General features: G+C 36.9%; 1 protein-coding gene across 1 annotated transcript in view; it reads left to right on the forward strand.

Annotated features, from left to right (window-relative positions):
- Nucleotides 1-17,062, forward strand: part of BTBD9 (BTB (POZ) domain containing 9) — a 113,531-nt gene that overhangs the window by 65,974 nt on the left and 30,495 nt on the right. The window contains exon 8 of the mRNA XM_010006010.1: nucleotides 7,334-7,523. Within this exon, the coding sequence (XP_010004312.1) occupies nucleotides 7,334-7,523 (190 nt within the window). The remainder of the gene's footprint in view (nucleotides 1-7,333; nucleotides 7,524-17,062) is intronic.

A 17,062-nucleotide genomic window follows, 5' to 3' on the forward strand; every position in this document is an offset into this window, starting at 1 on the left:
AAGAGGGTGATTTCTGTCCTTCCTGAAATTCATTGGAAATAGTTTTGTGTACCTCTTAGTAGCTGTCTATGTGGGATTTTCCACAGCTTGTTACTTATGACATGAAATAGAGAATTTCAGCAAAATTCTCAGAGTTCGTGCTGGTGTGAAACATCAGTTAAATTGTACATATGCCCCTACAGTCAATGGAAGAGAGAAAAGTTTTCTTTCTAGCACTATCTGGTGTTTTAATGTTGCTTTACACTTTGTTGTCTTGTGAAACAAGGTTAGTGACAGAAATTAATTCAATCATATGAAATTACTTCCTAACGTAGATGTTAGAGTTGAGATGTAATTTTCCTTAATGCATGGTATTATCTCTAAATGTGTAAGTTAACAGTTCTGCATATTAGAGTCATGAGATTTACATAGCTTTCATTTAACAGAGATATAAATACTTTTTAAATCTGAAAAGCATAATATTTGCTTTTAATTAACTTATGCTTCTGAAATTCTGAATGGTCTTTAGTCATAAAATATTTAAACTAGAATCCAAAACATATGAAATTTTTCACATGCAAGAGATGCACTCCTTTAGGGCAGAAGCAGTACCCAGTGTGACATAAAAATTTGTAAAAGCTTCTTAACTGCCCATTGGCAGGAAGTTGCAGCAGAAGGTACAGGACTGCTTGTATGGAGTGCCTTCTTTGGTTTTGCAGTTTTCTCCTCACCTAAGTATAGGAACAAATTCCTCTTTTATTCCTTAAAGGGAAAAAATTTCTAACCTTGCTTAGTCCGTTAATGAGTACTTGGTGCTGAGGGGCAGCCAAGGACTATGCAGGCATGTAGGTCTGACCAGCCTACCATCATATTTTGAGCCTGGCTAAAGTCATAGGGAGTGCGGTGTTGGAAGGCTTTTACATGAGGTTATGTTTATCTGTGGTCTGTCTCGGTCTATCAGACTGTCTTGTAAGTAGTATGTTACACATGAAAGGTAGAACAATAAATAATGACTGAAGAGAAGGACGTAGATGTAGAACATCCTTGGTCACCCTCTGGGAAATGCTATTCAGTACTTATGAGTCATTCTGAAATGTCATTTATATGCTGTTCAATGCCTTAGAACTTGTTTTAAGGGGGGTGGAAATTAAATTACTAAATAATAATTTACTTGTCTTTTACTTACTGGTAGTAATTTAAAAAAATTAAATGTGTATCAGAGAGAAACCAGTCGTATCAGCTTCTGAGTGTGTGGTTCAGCTTTGTGAAAGATTGCCCTACTTGTCTCCAAGGAAACAGTGAGAGATGCTATTTTTGTGTCTAGTTTAATGTCAACTCCACACAAAGCTAACATGTTTTGTTTATCTTTTTAGAGGTTAGCCTTCTTTTAAAACCATGCAGGTTTACCCAGCAATGTAAGTCAGCTCTGCTGCAAGCATAGCCTTAGGAAACTATGAAAATTTGAAGGTGATCTAAATACTGCAGGGATTTTATTTTTTTCTCTCTTTCTACAGGAAAAGACAGCCACTTGGTCAGTGTAGTTACTGCCACCTATTCTTCAACAGAGATCTGTTCATGTGGTTCCAGTTACTTTTTTTTTTCCTTTTCTTCCTATTTGCAGTGCTCCAATGAAAGATACATACTTCCTAGGGCTCATCTGAAGCAATTACTATTTCACAAAGCCTTCTTCAGGCAGAATGTTTAATGAAAGAGCCCAGTAGCCAGCCAGTTGATTGGCAATTAAAAATATGGCCAGTTCCAATTACTTGAATGCTCTTGTTCTAATTTATTGGATTAGAAATCACAAGCTGAAAAGTTAGATGAAAAATCATCCTTCTCTGAAGTTACTGTAACCCAGTCAGCTGGACATTGACAAATATTAATGAGGTTTTCTTCTCCAGGTAAATACAACTTGCAGGATCAGGTGGAAATGCTGCTGGTACTTGTTTGAAGTTGATATTTTTTTTGCTTCATAATTGATTTATTGATTAAAGATTCAAATGAATTTTAGAAATGCCATCAGCAAGTTTCAGCTCAAGAAAACAAAGAGTATGTGGAAGGGAAGAGATTTGACTTTGTGACTGTACCTTCAATTAACTGAAAAGTTTGTAGACTTAATATTTTCTTCTGTGCCAAATAAGTAAGTGCTAATTCATATACTGAATGAAAATTAGACTTAACAAATCTTTTGGCATGTGGAGAATAATGAAAGCAAAATGCACAGCATCCTTTCAATTATTTAATACAGTAAAATAAAACCTTGGACATCCCTAATTTTCTATTCATTTAATTATTTGTTTGATTTTTATTTTCCTCTCAACTTTCTTTTTTCTAACTATCACTTTCTACCGAGGAAAATTTTTCAGCTCAGTAGATGTTCAGGTAGAGAGGGAATGCAACTTTACTGTTAAATATGAAGCAATTGAAATCTGAGCTTTAACAGCTGTCAGCATGAGAGAAAAAAATCACTTCTTTGTACAAACTAAAGCAAAAATTTATTTGCTCCAACATAATTTCTTGTTTATAGTTTCTTTACAAGGTGATAGTTCTGTGTCTTAAGAGAGTTCAGCAAAATTAGCATTGTATTGCAGTAATGACACTTAAGCTGACAACCTTTGTCTGACAGTCATCTACAGTACATTATCAATATATTCAAAAGTCCAGAATTCTTTATGTTACTGCATTGCTATAAAGTAAGACTACCCAGTAGATCTACTGTGTCTCTTTTTATTTTTGAAATAAATTGTAATTTGAATTAAGACTCATTAATGGCTGTTTATGTGAGCTGGGGCAGAAGCCTACTCCATGCTGTTCTTCCCGTGTTGCAGAGTTGTTTGAGGACTCTGTAATTTTTTTTCCCTCATCTTAGCCAATTCTGTCAGTGAAGTTACAGTGGATGGACAGAAAGCAAAATCTGACCTTTCCAGACTGGGAAATGAAAGAAAGTCCTTTACACTTAGATATGGAAGCCAGTTAACAGCAGCTCTGTTAATTTAAAAAACCAACCAACCAAAAAAAACCCCAAACCACCTTAAAAGTGATAGATAGATAGATAGATAGGTAGATAGATAGATAGATAGATAGATAGATAGATAGATAGATAGATATGACTGATGTCGACCAGATAGTCGTGGTACATTTTTCTCCTGGAGGATCTCTAAGGACAGTTGAATGACATACCCATTTTATCTTTAAATGTAGCCTAAGTGCATCTGACCCTTAGGCCATACCTTGGAAGTTACAATCCTTTATAAAGATACTGCTACTAGAATTAAATATACTTTCAAGCTGTTCATCACTCCATAGTGCAGCATAAAAGTAGGAGAAGAGAAAGTAAATTTTAATAAATGTTTTGGTGCCACTGTCTCCTTTGACCTCAATCATAATCTCATTTTATTTGCCTACAAAATATGTATGCTTTGCTAACACACATTTTTTCTGTTCTGTTAAAGCAAATCAGATTTTTCGGAGCAAAACTGTTGTATGAACAGTGGAAAAAAATAATTTCTGTATTTATAATCCCTTCTTTGTTTTCTCTTACAACATTGGTTACTGTAAAAGCTGGATAGCTGCTGGATTAAAAAACAAAACACAACAAAATCAGAAACGAGTATTGGTTTTGGCATTATGTTTTTGTGAACAAGTGACCGAAACTGAAGCAGAAATTCTGAGGGGAAAAGGGAAGAGAACCAGAAGAGCTGAAAATACAACACTGAGCAGAATCCCTACCAGATGGTATTTTTAATAAATTTATCAAGTGGATATAAAAGATGATAATGAACATTCAAAATAGGGAGTGGCAGACCCCTCTAGAGAGAAGGAACAGTATGCCACCGTCTGCACACTGCAATTATTTAGAATCACTTTCTAATTAACTGTTGTAGGGAGGAACACAGAATCATATTAAAAAAACACTAAGACAGTTTCTGTACAGTCGTTAAGGTGTTTCACTGATGAAGATAACATCATCTTAAATTGTCATGGATTAGTGCAGAAATCTAAATGTGAGAAGGACAGTCTAAATGTTCTGGGGACATGAAGGTAAAATACTGGATGAACTGAGCTTTACTGTGTTTGATAAATGCCTTACAGAGCCCAGCAGGGGTCCAAAATATGCCATAGAACCTCAACATGAATATTGATTTTGACATTGCATCTTTTATTTGTTTTTTTAACCTAGATTTCAGTAGCTTCCTCTTCCTACAAATAGCAGCAATATATAGAAGATGCTTTAATACCTATATAAAATGGATACTCAAAAAAGTTGAGTATCCTGCCAGGGGAGAGGGGAAGAAAAGGAGGCCAAGGCAAGCTATATTTTGATGGCAGTACTCTGTTTGCCCTGTTAAGTCTTTGCTTTATTCAGATTGTTCCCAGTGAAGTACTCCTTATGTCTACGACCTGCTGCGTCAAGAATCTGGGAATTTCTGAATGTCATTTTTCATTAATAGGGAATCAAGAGGTTTCTAGAATAATAATATGGTGTCTTTAGTAGTTTTTTAGAAGCAAGCAGAGATGATCATACATTTGATTGTGCACTAGATATTTCAGAAACTGCTGCCTTTCCACTGCCTTGGATTATTACTTGGCACATCTTGTGCTTTTTCCCTTTGTGTTTTATGGTGTTTTGATTGGTTTATGATTTTCTTAAGGTCATGCTCCTGACTCCACTTGCATACTTAAAACACAGAATCCTAGCTCTTCATGGAAAATTATCTGGGTTTTTTTGGTTGCTGGAGACTCTTACAATTAGCTCTGAAATTTCATATATCTGTATTTTAGCCATTTTTAGATGTTGCAATATTTTAAATGCATACTTTACAGAAAACTATTAAATGTAATGAAGTTATCAGTGTGTAGTGGGCTTAAAATGTCACATTTGCATCTGTACTACACATAATTTGTTTTCTAGTAAAAATTGAAAGTGTTTGTGCATCTTTTTTTTATACTTTTTAATATACTTTTTTTATACTTTTCTTGTTTTGGCTTTTCTTTTCTTTTTTTCTGGCATTCAAAACTGTTTGGTCTAAGATACTATGAATTTGGAAATGTTGTTAAATTGATTCTTGTCATTCAGATAAATTTGCTAAGTTTATTTTTTTCCACTCTCTTTTAAATTGCACTACCACAAATATGGGTTTTTCATCAGAACTGGGAGTTGTCTCCCTTGGGGGACAGTGCTGAAGGGTAGAGTCCAGAAAGACTGGACATACTTCAAAAAAAGAGGTCTTAAAGGTGCCGGAGCAGGCTGCTGATGTACTGAAAGAAGAGTTGGCCATGAAGAAGAGCAGCCTGGCTGAAAAGAGAGCTTTAGCTGGAACTCAGGAACAGAAGGAGAATTTATGGCCTTTGGAAGAGGGGGCAGGCCTCTCATGAGGACTACAAAGATGTAGTGAGGCTATGCAGGGAGAAAATTAGGAGAGCCAAAGCCCAGCTAGAACTCAAGCTAGCTACAGCTATTAAATACAACAAAAAATGTGTCTATAAATACAGCAAAAACAAAAGTAGGGCTAGGTAAAATTTCCACTCTTTATTGGAGGTGAGGCAAAACTTGGTGACAAAGGATGAGGTAAAGGCTGAGGTGCTTAATGCCTTCTTTGCCTCAGTCTTTACCAGTACAACTAGTTGTTCCCTGGTCACCCAGCACCCTGAGCTGGAGGATAGGAAGAAGGGACAGAACAAAACATTCTCAATCAAAGAGGAAACGGTCAGGGACCTGCTGCAACACTTAAAACATACACAAGCCTATGGGGACGGATGGTTTGCACCCAAGGGTACTGAAGGAGCCTGCATGTGCTCACCAAGCCTCCTTCCATCATTTACCAGAAGTCTTGGCAAACTGGGGAAGGCCCAGTGGACTCGAGGGTGGCAGATGTGACCCCCATCTACAGGAAAGGCTGGAAGGAGGATCTGGGAAACTACAGACCCATCCATCTGACATTGGTGCCAGGGAAGGTCATGGAGCAAATCATCTTGAGTGCTATTATGCACCATATAGAGAGCAACCAGGTGATGAGGCCTAGTCAGCATGGGTTTATGAAAGGCAGGTCCTGCTTGATGAACCTGATCTTCTACAACAAGATGACTTGCCTGGTGGATAAGGGAAACACTGTGGATGATATCTACCTGGACTCTCATAAAGCCTTTGGCACTGTCTCCCATGGCATTCTCATTAAAAAAACTGGCTGCTCATGGCTTGGATGGGCATGCTGTGGAAATGGAATTGTAATCTTGCAGTTTTCAACAGAACATCCCTGACTCTAGTCATCATTTTCCCGGGAGTGGTTTTACTAATTTGAAAATTCTTCGAGTTCCCTAACTTGCTCATTTTCCCTGTAATATTCAAATAACTGCATATAAGGTAAATGAAAGAAGGCAAATTTAATATTTGACAGTAAAACCTTTTCCTTTCTTTGGCATAGCGGGCTACTGCACGCTGGCTTTTTTTATGGCTGCATAGAGGATAAAAAAAGAATGATCCAGAAAAGATCTTTGATTAAATTAGTAAAGCTGGGAAGTACTCTATAATGTCATCACTATTTCCTGGAAGAAAAACACTGTGCTGTGTTTTGGCCTTCCTTATTACAAGAGGATGGATTCTAAGTAGTTTCTTTTGCTGTTGGGGTATTATAATTTCTTTTTTTTGTGGTAGTCTCTTGACTGAATGAGAAATACTTCTGCACTTGCTGTTCCATCTTTGTGGCAGATCTGTTGTCCTCTCCTTCCTTCTTATTGTCCAATACTTGTATTGTGGGATTTTGTAAGGATTAAGAAACATTTTCATTTTCTAAATTTTGGGGTGCAGCTTACAATCACAGTCAGACATTGCTGGAAGAACCTACAGGTACATGTTGAGAATAGTCACCTGAACTTTGAGGCTTCGAACCCTGGTTTCAAATACTGAGTCCTAACTCCCCACAGTCCAGATCACTCCTTTAAACTATCTCCCGCTTACTTTTTTCTCTTTTTTTCTCCTTTTTTTTAATTTTTTTTCTTTCTTCCTCTGTGGGTGGGTGGTTCATCATGAAAACAGGAAGAAATTGTTTCAAAATTTCAGAAGTTGCTGAACATTTTATTTTTTTTCACATTTGTATCAAAAGACTGCTTTCTTACCACCAAGAAAGAAACCCATCTGTTAATTCACCAAGCTTTTCTGGTATTAATGCTGTAAAAGTTATCTGTAGCACTTCATTCTGGTAACTCATATTCTATAAGAGTTAAATTTCCTTTTGTTGCTCATTCTTCAATCCTTTTTTTTTTTCCTTTACTCCAATTCTTTGCCAGAAATAAAGATAATTGGTAGCTGAACCATTTTCTAATTGTATGTCTGTCATCTCTGTGTTCTACTCCACAGTTCCCACTGAAAATGTTGCAACAATTGCAGACTGTGCCAGTGTGATTGAGGGTGTAAGTCGCAGTCGCAATGCCTTGTTGAATGGAGACACCAAAAACTATGACTGGGATTCTGGGTACACATGCCATCAGCTTGGCAGTGGAGCTATTGTAGTGCAGCTAGCACAGCCCTACATGATTGGATCAATACGGTAAGAGGGTTTCTTTTTCTCTAAATTAAGGGCAACAGTGAAACTTTTGCTGAGCCCAGGGGTTTTTTTAGAATATATTACATTTGGATGTGATGGTATTTAGGCAACCTGTTTAGTAGTTGGCATTTGGCTTCTTACTTCAGTAATGGGCATGTTAAAAATTAAATGTGTAAATTATATATCAAAGTATTGCAGGGCAGTTCCAGAAAAAATCTATTTCAGAGTAATAATAGTAGTAATAGTCAATTTGTAAAATTAAAGGTATATAATTAAATTAAAATATGTGATAGTTCTGTGTCTTAAGAGAGTTCAGCAAAATTAGCATTGTATTGCAGTAATGACACTTAAGCTGACAACCTTTGTCTGACAGTCATCTAGAGTACATTATCAATATATTCAAAAGTCCAGAATTCTTTATGTTACTGCATTGCTATAAAGTAAGACTACCCAGTAGATCTACTGTGTCTCTTTTTATTTTTGAAATAAATTGTAATTTGAATTAAGGCTCATTAATGGCTGTTTATGTGAGCTGGGGCAGAAGCCTACTCCATGCTGTTCTTCCCGTGTTGCAGAGTTGTTTGAGGACTCTGTAATTTTTTTTCCCTCATCTTAGCCAATTCTGTCAGTGAAGTTACAGTGGATGGACAGAAAGCAAAATCTGACCTTTCCAGACTGGGAAATGAAAGAAAGTCCTTTACACTTAGATATGGAAGCCAGTTAACAGCAGCTCTGTTAATTTAAAAAACCAACCAACCAAAAAAAACCCCAAACCACCTTAAAAGTGATAGATAGATAGATAGATAGATAGATAGATAGATAGATAGATAGATAGATAGATAGATAGATAGATAGATAGATAGATAGATAGATAGATAGATAGATAGATAGATAGATAGATAGATAGATAGATAGATAGATAGATAGATAGATAGATAGATAGATAGATAGATAGATAGATAGATAGATAGATAGATAGATAGATAGATAGATAGATAGATAGATAGATAGATAGATAGATATGACTGATGTCGACCAGATAGTCGTGGTACATTTTTCTCCTGGAGGATCTCTAAGGACAGTTGAATGACATACCCATTTTATCTTTAAATGTAGCCTAAGTGCATCTGACCCTTAGGCCATACCTTGGAAGTTACAATCCTTTATAAAGATACTGCTACTAGAATTAAATATACTTTCAAGCTGTTCATCACTCCATAGTGCAGCATAAAAGTAGGAGAAGAGAAAGTAAATTTTAATAAATGTTTTGGTGCCACTGTCTCCTTTGACCTCAATCATAATCTCATTTTATTTGCCTACAAAATATGTATGCTTTGCTAACACACATTTTTTCTGTTCTGTTAAAGCAAATCAGATTTTTCGGAGCAAAACTGTTGTATGAACAGTGGAAAAAAATAATTTCTGTATTTATAATCCCTTCTTTGTTTTCTCTTACAACATTGGTTACTGTAAAAGCTGGATAGCTGCTGGATTAAAAAACAAAACACAACAAAATCAGAAACGAGTATTGGTTTTGGCATTATGTTTTTGTGAACAAGTGACTGAAACTGAAGCAGAAATTCTGAGGGGAAAAGGGAAGAGAACCAGAAGAGCTGAAAATACAACACTGAGCAGAATCCCTACCAGATGGTATTTTTAATAAATTTATCAAGTGGATATAAAAGATGATAATGAACATTCAAAATAGGGAGTGGCAGACCCCTCTAGAGAGAAGGAACAGTATGCCACCGTCTGCACACTGCAATTATTTAGAATCACTTTCTAATTAACTGTTGTAGGGAGGAACACAGAATCATATTAAAAAAACACTAAGACAGTTTCTGTACAGTCGTTAAGGTGTTTCACTGATGAAGATAACATCATCTTAAATTGTCATGGATTAGTGCAGAAATCTAAATGTGAGAAGGACAGTCTAAATGTTCTGGGGACATGAAGGTAAAATACTGGATGAACTGAGCTTTACTGTGTTTGATAAATGCCTTACAGAGCCCAGCAGGGGTCCAAAATATGCCATAGAACCTCAACATGAATATTGATTTTGACATTGCATCTTTTATTTGTTTTTTTAACCTAGATTTCAGTAGCTTCCTCTTCCTACAAATAGCAGCAATATATAGAAGATGCTTTAATACCTATATAAAATGGATACTCAAAAAAGTTGAGTATCCTGCCAGGGGAGAGGGGAAGGAGGCCAAGGCAAGCTATATTTTGATGGCAGTACTCTGTTTGCCCTGTTAAGTCTTTGCTTTATTCAGATTGTTCCCAGTGAAGTACTCCTTATGTCTACGACCTGCTGCGTCAAGAATCTGGGAATTTCTGAATGTCATTTTTCATTAATAGGGAATCAAGAGGTTTCTAGAATAATAATATGGTGTCTTTAGTAGTTTTTTAGAAGCAAGCAGAGATGATCATACATTTGATTGTGCACTAGATATTTCAGAAACTGCTGCCTTTCCACTGCCTTGGATTATTACTTGGCACATCTTGTGCTTTTTCCCTTTGTGTTTTATGGTGTTTTGATTGGTTTATGATTTTCTTAAGGTCATGCTCCTGACTCCACTTGCATACTTAAAACACAGAATCCTAGCTCTTCATGGAAAATTATCTGGGTTTTTTTGGTTGCTGGAGACTCTTACAATTAGCTCTGAAATTTCATATATCTGTATTTTAGCCATTTTTAGATGTTGCAATATTTTAAATGCATACTTTACAGAAAACTATTAAATGTAATGAAGTTATCAGTGTGTAGTGGGCTTAAAATGTCACATTTGCATCTGTACTACACATAATTTGTTTTCTAGTAAAAATTGAAAGTGTTTGTGCATCTTTTTTTTATACTTTTTAATATACTTTTTTTATACTTTTCTTGTTTTGGCTTTTCTTTTCTTTTTTTCTGGCATTCAAAACTGTTTGGTCTAAGATACTATGAATTTGGAAATGTTGTTAAATTGATTCTTGTCATTCAGATAAATTTGCTAAGTTTATTTTTTTCCACTCTCTTTTAAATTGCACTACCACAAATATGGGTTTTTCATCAGAACTGGGAGTTGTCTCCCTTGGGGGACAGTGCTGAAGGGTAGAGTCCAGAAAGACTGGACATACTTCAAAAAAAGAGGTCTTAAAGGTGCCGGAGCAGGCTGCTGATGTACTGAAAGAAGAGTTGGCCATGAAGAAGAGCAGCCTGGCTGAAAAGAGAGCTTTAGCTGGAACTCAGGAACAGAAGGAGAATTTATGGCCTTTGGAAGAGGGGGCAGGCCTCTCATGAGGACTACAAAGATGTAGTGAGGCTATGCAGGGAGAAAATTAGGAGAGCCAAAGCCCAGCTAGAACTCAAGCTAGCTACAGCTATTAAATACAACAAAAAATGTGTCTATAAATACAGCAAAAACAAAAGTAGGGCTAGGTAAAATTTCCACTCTTTATTGGAGGTGGGGCGAAACTTGGTGACAAAGGATGAGGTAAAGGCTGAGGTGCTTAATGCCTTCTTTGCCTCAGTCTTTACCAGTACAACTAGTTGTTCCCTGGTCACCCAGCACCCTGAGCTGGAGGATAGGAAGAAGGGACAGAACAAAACCTTCTCAATCAAAGAGGAAACGGTCAGGGACCTGCTGCAACACTTAAAACATACACAAGCCTTATGGGGACGATGGTTTGCACCCAAGGGTACTGAAGGAGCCTGCATGTGCTCACCAAGCCTCCTTCCATCATTTACCAGAAGTCCTGGCAAACTGGGGAAGGCCCAGTGGACTCGAGGGTGGCAGATGTGACCCCCATCTACAGGAAAGGCTGGAAGGAGGATCTGGGAAACTACAGACCCATCCATCTGACATTGGTGCCAGGGAAGGTCATGGAGCAAATCATCTTGAGTGCTATTATGCACCATATAGAGAGCAACCAGGTGATGAGGCCTAGTCAGCATGGGTTTATGAAAGGCAGGTCCTGCTTGATGAACCTGATCTTCTACAACAAGATGACTTGCCTGGTGGATAAGGGAAACACTGTGGATGATATCTACCTGGACTCTCATAAAGCCTTTGGCACTGTCTCCCATGGCATTCTCATTAAAAAAACTGGCTGCTCATGGCTTGGATGGGCATGCTGTGGAAATGGAATTGTAATCTTGCAGTTTTCAACAGAACATCCCTGACTCTAGTCATCATTTTCCCGGGAGTGGTTTTACTAATTTGAAAATTCTTCGAGTTCCCTAACTTGCTCATTTTCCCTGTAATATTCAAATAACTGCATATAAGGTAAATGAAAGAAGGCAAATTTAATATTTGACAGTAAAACCTTTTCCTTTCTTTGGCATAGCGGGCTACTGCACGCTGGCTTTTTTTATGGCTGCATAGAGGATAAAAAAAGAATGATCCAGAAAAGATCTTTGATTAAATTAGTAAAGCTGGGAAGTACTCTATAATGTCATCACTATTTCCTGGAAGAAAAACACTGTGCTGTGTTTTGGCCTTCCTTATTACAAGAGGATGGATTCTAAGTAGTTTCTTTTGCTGTTGGGGTATTATAATTTCTTTTTTTTGTGGTAGTCTCTTGACTGAATGAGAAATACTTCTGCACTTGCTGTTCCATCTTTGTGGCAGATCTGTTGTCCTCTCCTTCCTTCTTATTGTCCAATACTTGTATTGTGGGATTTTGTAAGGATTAAGAAACATTTTCATTTTCTAAATTTTGGGGTGCAGCTTACAATCACAGTCAGACATTGCTGGAAGAACCTACAGGTACATGTTGAGAATAGTCACCTGAACTTTGAGGCTTCGAACCCTGGTTTCAAATACTGAGTCCTAACTCCCCACAGTCCAGATCACTCCTTTAAACTATCTCCCGCTTACTTTTTTCTCTTTTTTTCTCCTTTTTTTTAATTTTTTTTCTTTCTTCCTCTGTGGGTGGGTGGTTCATCATGAAAACAGGAAGAAATTGTTTCAAAATTTCAGAAGTTGCTGAACATTTTATTTTTTTTCACATTTGTATCAAAAGACTGCTTTCTTACCACCAAGAAAGAAACCCATCTGTTAATTCACCAAGCTTTTCTGGTATTAATGCTGTAAAAGTTATCTGTAGCACTTCATTCTGGTAACTCATATTCTATAAGAGTTAAATTTCCTTTTGTTGCTCATTCTTCAATCCTTTTTTTTTTTCCTTTACTCCAATTCTTTGCCAGAAATAAAGATAATTGGTAGCTGAACCATTTTCTAATTGTATGTCTGTCATCTCTGTGTTCTACTCCACAGTTCCCACTGAAAATGTTGCAACAATTGCAGACTGTGCCAGTGTGATTGAGGGTGTAAGTCGCAGTCGCAATGCCTTGTTGAATGGAGACACCAAAAACTATGACTGGGATTCTGGGTACACATGCCATCAGCTTGGCAGTGGAGCTATTGTAGTGCAGCTAGCACAGCCCTACATGATTGGATCAATACGGTAAGAGGGTTTCTTTTTCTCTAAATTAAGGGCAACAGTGAAACTTTTGCTGAGCCCAGGGGTTTTTTTAGAATATATTACATTTGGATGTGATGGTATTTAGGCAACCTGTTTAGTAGTTGGCATTTGGCTTCTTACTTCAGTAATGGGCATGTTAAAAATTAAATGTGTAAATTATATATCAAAGTATTGCAGGGCAGTTCCAGAAAAAATCTATTTCAGAGTAATAATAGTAGTAATAGTCAATTTGTAAAATTAAAGGTATATAATTAAATTAAAATATAAATGTAACTGAAGCCTCACTTGTGGTCAGAGTAGGTGCAGTTCCTCATGGCCACATCACTGTAAAAACAGAAGCATATTTTTGAGAAAGTCATTATCTCAAGTCAACCAGGTTTCCTTTTCACTATATAATTCTTACTTTCATTATATAGTTCTTACTTGAACTTGGAGTGTATAATAAGGGTACAGTATCCTGAATATTGCTTTGCAGTGTTGGATTAATGGATGTGTTTAGATCTGGATTAAAGTTCATTGGGATATTTCTACAGTGAATGTCTGTATACATATGAAGGACAAACTTTTGCCTAATGTAGAAGCTTTGGAAATACATTGGAGAGCAGGATTGTTCACAAGTGAAGCCAAAAATATTCTTGCCAACTTCAGATTCTCTGACTGTAATTGGTTTTTTTTGTTTCATAAAATTAAGTGTACCAAACCTTGTCTGAATGGCTTCCCATTCTTTGTAAATTTAGGCTGTTAGGGGCTTAATTTGTGTTCTCTATGACAATGAAAAAAAAGAGAAAGGTTTCTGAAGTTAAAGTACCAGCGAGCAAAGGCTGTGATACCCCATATGAGGAACTTGCAGGCAACTTGAGACCATGTTGCAATACACATAGGTAAGTATTGCTAGGAAGTAGCTTAATGCTGTCCATCTCTGCAAACTGACTGATGAGCAAGTGAGACTTGAAAGCTCTTTCATAACAGCCATTTTCTATTTTGTGTTTTGGTTTTGGCTTGTGGCATTGTTATATTGGTTTTAAACTCTGAAGATAAAGTTTAAAAACGGACACTGAGGCAAATCTCTAACCTAAGAGAAATCCTGTTGTGCCTGTATGCTACCTATAGATGTTACGCATAATGCAAGTCAAGTGGTGTTCTCACTGTGTGAAACAAGTTGAAAACGTGTAGTAGGCAGCTTTCCATACTCTGTTTTACACTTTTGAGTTTGGAGTTCTTAAAAAAGAGGTAGTTGAAAATGTAATTACATCATTTTCATGCCACTTCAAAGTTAAATTTAAGTAGCAGCAGAAGCTTTGGCTACATGAAGAAGAGAAGAATATATTAACTAAATGCATAGTTGCTCAATAGTCTCTGTCTTTCTATGTTACCATTTTCTGCTGTATTTCAATTGATTAATCATACCATCTTTTCAACTCAGTGCAAAAAGTTTCCTACACTAAATACTATGCTGGTGTTGATTCCTGAGCAGATTACATCATATAGAACTAATAGGCATTTAGTGATGTATGTGGTATTGCATTGTACAGATACAGGGTTAGAATCTCATCTATCTTTGTTGACTTTCCTTCATGTATAGTGTAAACGGATGAAGAGCTTGCCTTAAAAAACAACAACAGTAAACATCATCATCTAATGTATCTTTTGACAGAGAAGACTACCTCCATTGCCTAGAGACAGAAATGCTAGCACTATATCATATTTTCCTTTACACATTCTGCCTAGAAGATCTAGTGCTGTGAGTTGCAGCCACATCTGTTGCAGATCATAGACAGCCAAGGGAAAGATGCCTCTTCGAGTGGGGTGGTGAAGTTTCACTATGTGGCAGCTACAGCTTTGGCAAGCAAGGGTCTGAACATATTCTGCATTGTGCAATGCTAAAGATGGTGACAGTTATCTCTTTAGTTAGCACCAGAAAATCTGTGACTGGTACAGAAATCAAATTACATATAAACAGATTAGAGAAAAAAGTCTTAATATTTCATCTTAATGAAAGCAAGAGATTTTTTTTTAACAGAATGTCTTTCACAACTGATTGAACTGTATTCATTCCCTGTTTTCCTGCTGTTTGCTTGCTTGAAATCTCCCTTGATCTCTCCCACGTACTTGGAACAATTTTCCAGGAGCATTTTCTTTAGGCTAGCTGTACACCAGGGCTGTAGATCGACATTAATTGCTCTACCCTCAGAAAGTGAGTCATTAGACCTGTGGGTTTGCATTCTAAATTAATAATTAGGAATTAAAATAAATAATTTTTAAGTTCAGAGATGTGAATGTGCCATTAATTATATTTGTGTCAGAGACAGTAAATGTATGAGCCTTTGGAAAAGGATAGTAGATGCTTTTAGTAGATAGAAATCAGAATACTGCTGGAGGGAGCCTCCAAGTCAGAACATGTTGCCTTGGCAACTAAATTCTGAGTATGAAGAACTCTTGGTACTCAGGCATGCATAGAGTGCTTTATCTTTCAGGATTGTGTCTTGTGTGCATGCTTTCTGCAAAATTCATCTCATTGTCCTTGAATCTTAAAACCATGCAGGTTGGAAGGAGCTTGAGGAAGACATCTAGCCAGCCTAGTCCTCAAAGCAGGGTCAGCTATGAGGAAAGACCACACTACTCAAGGCTTTATTTAGTCAGTCAGGTCTCAAAAACCTCCAAGGAAGGAGGTTCCACAACTTCTCTGGGTTGCCTATTCTGATGTTTTAATTATCCTTACAGTGTACTTTCTGTTTGTTTGGTTTTTGTTTGTTTTTCTTATTGTGCACCTCAGTGAACAACCTGGCTCAGTCTTTTTGATAACCTGCGCTCAGGGATTGAAAAATGCTGTTAGGTACCTTCTTGACCCCAAGCCTTAGGTGGAACAAGCCAGTTTCCTCAGTTTCTTGCACAGTGCACATGCTTCAACCTCCTGACCATCTTGATGGTCCTCTGCTGGACTGTTGCTGCAGCTTTATATGCTGCTTGCCTTCATTGCTGAGAAGTCACTCAGGCAGCTAATGGCATGTTCTGTTTTATATGATTCCCATGTCTTTTTTTAGCCCAGCCAATCAGGCTTGTAGCTTTTACTACTGCAGTGGATTAGTCTGTGTGAGGTACAAGATTTTGCTTTTGATCTTGTTGAATTTAATGAGATTCTTTTTGCCTGTGCCTTTAGTTTTCCCAGAGGTTGGCAATCAGTCCTCCTGAATGGCAGCCATGCTCTTGAGTGTCTTGGTTGCACACCACAGTGTGCTGTCAGCTGCAAGCTGGATGAGGCCTCCTCATTCACCCTTCTTGTCTTGATTGTTGTTAATGACATTAAAAAGGATAGGTCACAAAACAGACTCTGGAGTAACTCTTCTTGAATCCAAGCCTGTGAGTAGATAATGAACTGTTAACCACTGCCTGTTGAACTAAACCTTCTAGCCAATTTTTACCCATATTGTAGTCTGCCCATCTGAACTGTAACATCCCATCTTGGATTTGGGAGTGCTGTGGGACACCATGTTGAAACCTAGTTGGAACTCTTGAATTCAACATAAAAATTTACTCAAATTCTGAAACAGATGTAATGATAGTCTGTACTTAGTATATTCCACCAGAAAAGAACTGGAAAATATTTTATTTTAAAATAGTTGCAATTAAATGTTGTCTTTTAGATTATAGAAAATAATGCTATATTTTATTTAAAGAGGTTTATGCTTTTATTAACACTTCTACTTTGAACAGCTTCCAAGATACTTGAAACAGTTAACAGAAAATATATTAGTTTAGGTAGTTTTTCCACATTGCTTCTTATCTGGACAGAAAATAACCTTGCTATTTTTCTGCTCTGAAAAGGCCCTTATCGATGACAGAAAAACTATTATCTTTAACTAGGAACAGAAAGACAGCAATTGATGTGTTTAATACGGTAAACATAATTTAACTTTTAAGTGGCTAAAACTTTATTATTGAAAAGACTGCCATGTTACAGTAGCTTTCTCTGTAACTCTCCCTGGAATAGAAATAAAATACTCCTACGCTACAGTCTTTGGCTGATAACTTCATAGGGTGTTTTTTTCCTATAAATTTCCACAAAAGAAAAA

Source organism: Chaetura pelagica, unplaced genomic scaffold (assembly GCF_000747805.2).
Source record: "Chaetura pelagica isolate M959 unplaced genomic scaffold, ChaPel_1.0 scaffold271, whole genome shotgun sequence".
Classification (NCBI taxonomy): domain Eukaryota; kingdom Metazoa; phylum Chordata; class Aves; order Apodiformes; family Apodidae; genus Chaetura; species Chaetura pelagica.